The 5,848-nt window shown below is 51.4% G+C and overlaps 1 protein-coding gene across 1 annotated transcript; it reads left to right on the forward strand.

Annotated features, from left to right (window-relative positions):
* The first annotated feature begins 1 nt into the window (after window position 1).
* On the forward strand, window positions 2-5,486 carry LOC119575950 (vegetative cell wall protein gp1-like). Its single transcript, XM_037923484.1, is given in 3 exon segments — window positions 2-87; window positions 3,496-5,262; window positions 5,265-5,486. Coding segments are annotated over 2 exon segments (1,569 nt in total). The 5' UTR covers window positions 2-87; window positions 3,496-3,915.
* The last annotated feature ends 362 nt before the right edge of the window (window positions 5,487-5,848 follow it).

Below are 5,848 nucleotides of genomic sequence, written 5' to 3' on the forward strand. Positions count from 1 at the left end.
ACAGCACTCACATGCCCGGTGTCTCGTTGTGTGCTGTTGCTGGTACTGCCGCTGCCTCTGCGCTGCCCGCCTCGTTTTTGTTTTCTTGTGCGTGCGTGGTTGCGTGCGGGGCGATTGTGTTTTTTTTTTTTTTTTTTTTGAGGGGGGCGTTTATTTCGAGCCTGCGTGCGTTGGTGCTTACGTGCGATTTTTGTGTAGTGCTTGCGTGCGTGTTTTATATATATATATATATATATTATTTATTTTTTTTTTTTTTTTTGTTTGTTTTGTTTTTTTTCTTTAGGTATCTCAAATTATCCCGTTTTTCGTCCATCGTCGTTTCGGTTGATGATGATTGTTTATTTTTCGCGCAAGTTCGTGGATGTGGATTGTTGCGTGTTGTTGTGCCTTGTTTCTGTAAAGGAAAGAAGAAGAGAAAGAAAAAAAAAACAAAGAATGAAAAGCAGAGAAAGATGGAAAAAAGAGACTGTTTGTTTTGCTTTTCGGTGACGCCACCTTCCTCCCCCCACCCCCCTCTCTCTCCCTCCATCCTCGACAAATATAGGAAAAAAATGGAGATAAGAAACTATGGATTATTATTTTTTTTAAATCTTATACCAACGAAAAGTGAGAAGTGAAACAACGTGGAGGGAAGAGAGAAAGATAGAGAAAGGGGAAGAAGGAAGGAAAGAAAGAAAGAGAGGTGTGGTGCAAATCGGAACAAAACGAGTGATTGTGAGAAATGAAGATCTCGATATTGCTCGACTCGCCATCCATCTTTGCCTGTGTTCGTGCGTTGTTCTGTTGCTATCTTGTATTCTTGTTATTATTCATTGTCGTTGTTGTTTTATGTTGTATTTATTATTGGTTTTATTATTATTATTGTTATTGTTGTTGTTATTATTATTATTATTATTATTATTATTATTATTATTATTATTATTATTATTATTATTATTATTATTATTATTATTATCATTATCATTATCATCATTGTCATATAATAATTTTTAGTTATTATGATTATCACCATCTTTATCTTTATATTAGTATTAACTTCATCATCATCATCATCATTAATCATCATCAGTCATCATAGCCACCACCACCATCACTGTCAGCATCATATATCAGTAGCATCATGATCACCGTCTTCACCATCACCACCGCCGCCACCGCATCTACTCCACTGCCATCATGAACGTAACCAATTGGGCTTTAGTGTTGATACGCAGAGATGCCCACTCCCCCAGGCGCCCACTCCCCAGCCGCCCACACCGTCTGGCCAGCGCTGGTACCCACCCTCCCCGCCCGCCGGACATGGGCAAGGGTTGAGTCATCGGCGGTGAATTCATGGGGTTTTATTTGTCTATGTATTCATTCATTCATTCATTCATTCATTCATTCATTCATTCACTCATTCATTGCGTTCGTGAATCTGTTATCAATTGTTTGTTTGGTTTATATATATGTATATTTTTTGTGTTGTGGAGGGGGTAAGGGGGGGGGGGGATGCGTGTTGTGTGCGCATGTGTGTGTGAGTGTGGGGATATGTATGCATGTGTGTGTGTGTACGTACATTATACATGCGTCAGTCTGTTAGACTGTATTTATATATATGTGAATGTATGTATGTCTGCGTGCCTGTGTGTGCGTGTGCGTGTGGGCGCACGCGTTGGCGCACGTGTGGGTTTGCGCGTGCATGCATGTTCGGATATATAGCATGATTGGCAAAATCATGTAGGCTCTACAGATAGTTCAATAGAATAACAAAGTGTATGAGTGGGGATGTAGAATGGTAGATATATCGGCGTGAATAGTGAAGCAGAACAGAATAAAAAAAACGTAATATACAATAGAGAGAGAGAAAATGGTTAAAGTGATGGAAAATTACAGGCTCACAACACCCACTCGCTCTTGGCGAAGAGGTCAAGCAGAGCTTATCACTGGGAAACAAAAGGTCAGTGAACAGATACTGGCGTGAGAGAAACACCTGTTTGGAAAGAGCAATATAGAAGGAAAGGGAGAAGAGAGAAAATGGGAGAGAGAAGGAAAAGGGAATTAAAGGTAAGGAAGTGAAAAGGAAAAGGAAGGGGAAGGCGAGAGATGGGTAGGGTATAGTATGGAAGGAAAGAAAAGGAAAGAGAAGAGAGGGGAGGAGGGGAGAGGGAGAGAAGTGAGGGAAGAGAAGAGAAGAGAACAGAACAGAACAGAACAGAACAGAAGAATAGAAAGAGAAAGAACGAGAAGGGAAGTGTATGGTAAGGATGAGAAAGGAAAAGAAGAGTTGAGATGACAAAATAAGAGAAGAGAGATGGAGAGATAGCGGAGGAGAGGTAGATGGACAGGAGGAATAGGAGGGAACTCATTATTATAGAGAAATAGATGAAAACATAAATAAGTGAGTGGGTGAATAAGAGAGATAAAAAAATATATATATTAAGTGTTCTCTCTCGACAGGAACTCATTATTTTCTTTTGAGGAAGGAATTTTGAAATTGAATATTGGTGGTCTGTTAGCGTAAACTTGAGACTGAGGGAGAAGAAAAAATAAAAGACGAACGAATAAGGAGGAAGAAGACGAAGAGAAACGTGAGAGGAAGGGAATCGGAATTGAAAGTAAACAAGACACCACGATGAGGTTTGATAGAATGAGGAAGGGAGAATGCAGTGGAGAGATGAGAGGAAGACCGAATAAACGGGAAGAGAGGGAGAGAGGGAGGCAAGGAGGGACAATAGGGGAGGGAGGGAGGGAGGGGGGGAGGGGGGGAAGGAAGGAAGAGCAGGGATGTCACGTTGAGAGGCGGGTGAGTTGCACGAATCAGCTGATTTGCTTGTGGGGTCAGCTGATCCTTCCTGCTTACCCCCCGCTCCACTCCCCTCCCTTTCCCCGTGTCGGTAGTAGGTTGGAGTAAGGGAATGGGGGATAGGGGGGGTGCCGATAGGCGAAAGTGCACAAGTGTTGCGGAATTGCACGGGGAGGGGGGGTGAGGCAAGTGTTGGAAGTGTGAATATGTTTACGGGTTGGGGTGGGGTTGGGGGGCAAAAAAGGTGTAGTTATAGTGAGTGAGTCTGAAAGTAGGGGAGTGTGTGGATATGCGCGTGTGTGTTCGATAGGGGCGAGGCTGCATATATGGAACAGCAAAAGAGAGAGGGAGGGAGGGAGGGAATGACGGAGGGAGAGGGAGAAAGGGGTTCATCATTCTACGTGTGTTGTCTTCGTTTTGACCGCGGAATGGGGAGGGGGAGTGAAATGTAAGGCAGGTTGTATCGACTGTAAATCATCACCCTGTACGCCGCGCACATCCCGACGAGTGTATCACGAGCCCCGCCTAGAGCTGGAGGCGTCGTCGGCGATTGCGTCACTCGGCGGTGTGACGAAAGCGCCGTGGCTCTCCGGGGGCGCCCGTGACCTCAGGGCGGGTCCCGATGCTCTCTTGAGATCATCTTGGCGCCTTGCATTGTTATTACCTTATTTATACCGTGAAGCTCAACGTCCTCACCGTCCTCCTTGCAGTTGTTCTGACCCTTTCGCGTTCTCTTCAGCCCGAGAGTAAATGCAGTGCAATCCGAACAAGTGAAACGACTGGCTGAGCGAGCGGTGCCAGAGTCGACGACGGACAGTTGGCGAGCCGAGAGCGCGCGAGAGAGACCTGACAGTGAACTCATAAATACGCCGCAGTTGTTGAGCTGCGCGAGTGTGACCTATATACCTGCCGTCCTTGGAGCGAGGGACGCGTGAGTGTTTGTGTGTGTTTCGGTGCATTCGCAGACTTCACAGCAGCTCGTTGTGAACGTCACTGTTGCGGTGACGCCGTTTCGAGAAAGGAGTCGTCGTGACGCACCCAGGACGGTGTCGGCGACCTGCGCGGAGAGGGAGTGTGTAGGAAGGGGCGCGAATGTCCACGGCGGCACCGACCCCCCGCAGACAGCAGTGATGCCCGTGCCCGCCGCTCGCAACCTGCCCTCGCCCACCGACCCGCAGTCCTTCTTCCACTATCCGCCGTCGGCCCCGGACAAGACCTCGCCCGTGGCCGCGCCGCCGGAGAAGGCGAAGGGCCGCGATGACGTGTCGGTGACCACGCTGCCTCCTAGCCCCATCGTGCATCCGTACACCTCGTGCCCGTCGCCCATCTTCCAGCTGGAGTTCCCGCACGACCTGGAGTGCCTGACGCCCAGCCCGGACCCGAGTCGCTCCGCTACTCCCGACGGGTTCCGCCACTTCCTGCAGGTGTCTCTCTCCAGGTCTCCCTCCCCAAGCCTCCCCTTCCCTCCCCCGCCGTCCTCCAGGTCCCCGTCCCCAGGCCTCCCCTTCCCTCCCCCGCCGACCTCCAGGTCCCCGTCCCCGACCAACCTAGGCCTTCCTTCGCCCGGGGACGCCCACGGCCGGGACTCGGCCTGGTCTCCCTGGTCGTGGGCCATCAAGCAGCCCCCCCCGGCTGCCGACTGCCAGTCCCCACCCAGCTACGCCCACTCCCAAGGCACTTCCACCTCCACTTCCTGCCGTGCCTCCACTCTTTCTCCCGACACGTCCTTATCCACCTCCACCTCGGCCTCCAACAACACCTCCGCTGGCTCCAGCAACCCCTACAGGAGCGAGATCCACACCTCCTCCTACCACACGTGCACCTCCTCGTCCGCCTCGCAGGCCCTCGAGCCCGCTCCTTTTTCCTGTGGCTCCGCATCCTCTAATCCTCCGTCCAGTCGCTCGGCCTCCACCGACCCCGCCGTAGCAGCACCTAAGCCCGCTCGCCCGACCTCCATTTCCCTGAAGCCCTCGTTCTCTCTCGGGCTTCCGAAGGCTTCCTCCGATCCCCGCCCGATCTCCGTTTCGCGGCCTGCGGCGGCGGCGGCGGCGGCGGGAAGGGTCGAGGTGCTCACGGGGCGGGACCTGCTGTTCGGCGGGTGGCTCGGCTGCGGCCGGACGGCAGGGATGCTCGGCATGCTCTTCTCTGCCGTTGGGAACTGCATGCGGACGGTGGAACCGGCGCAGCGTAACCTCATCGATGAACCGGAGCTGGTGCACGAAGCGCGGGAGGACATGTCGCCCGGTTCCCCCCCCTCTCAAAGGAGCGGCGGAATGGCACGGGAGAAGCAGGTAAGCCGCGCCCCGAGGCCCGAGCTCGACAACGCGCGGCAGGAGCGGGAGGCGTGGCTTAGAAACCGAGACGAGGATATATGCATCATTGAGGAATACTGCGACGCGGAGGAGGAGCTGCCCCAGCACCCAACGCACTCTGTCCCCAGCGTCCACCTCCCCCACGACAACCCTCGCCGCGGGACCAACAAAACAATAATAACAACAACAACAGCAGGACCATCAACAACAATACCGCCACTTCAAGGCTGGGGAAGTTCGCCTCGGCTGTGAAGGGCTCTGCCTCGCGGCGCCCCTTGGTGCTGCTCATCGGGGAGTCGCTCAGGACCGCCCGGGCCAACAAACGCTCCAGGTCCTCCTCAGGTAGGTGCCGAGACGCCGCCGCCAGACGTTTACAGCAACATCTCTGATCCGTCTCACCCGGCGATACATACTCACAGACAAGTACCTCATATATGCTATCAATACACAAAGATTGGAATTATGTCGTGTAGAGTACAGTTATTATAGTTATTATGCCCGGTCTTCATTTGCCATTCGCCTTTAACTTTGGACAAAAGGGGAAAAACGCAGTGCAGTGTCTGCGTGTCTCAGTCTCACGTGGGCGGATCCTGTCGACATATCAAGTTTATTTTTAACGATTTTCGTCCTCGTTTCCAATGCCGGCAAATCGTTAGTATGCAAACAATATTAGGACAGCGATAGGGTTGGTGGCTGGCGGATTTTCCCCGTGCTTTTGTTTACTGATAACGAATCAGAATACATAATGCTC

This window comes from Penaeus monodon, chromosome 1 (assembly GCF_015228065.2).
Source record: "Penaeus monodon isolate SGIC_2016 chromosome 1, NSTDA_Pmon_1, whole genome shotgun sequence".
Lineage (NCBI taxonomy): Eukaryota > Metazoa > Arthropoda > Malacostraca > Decapoda > Penaeidae > Penaeus > Penaeus monodon.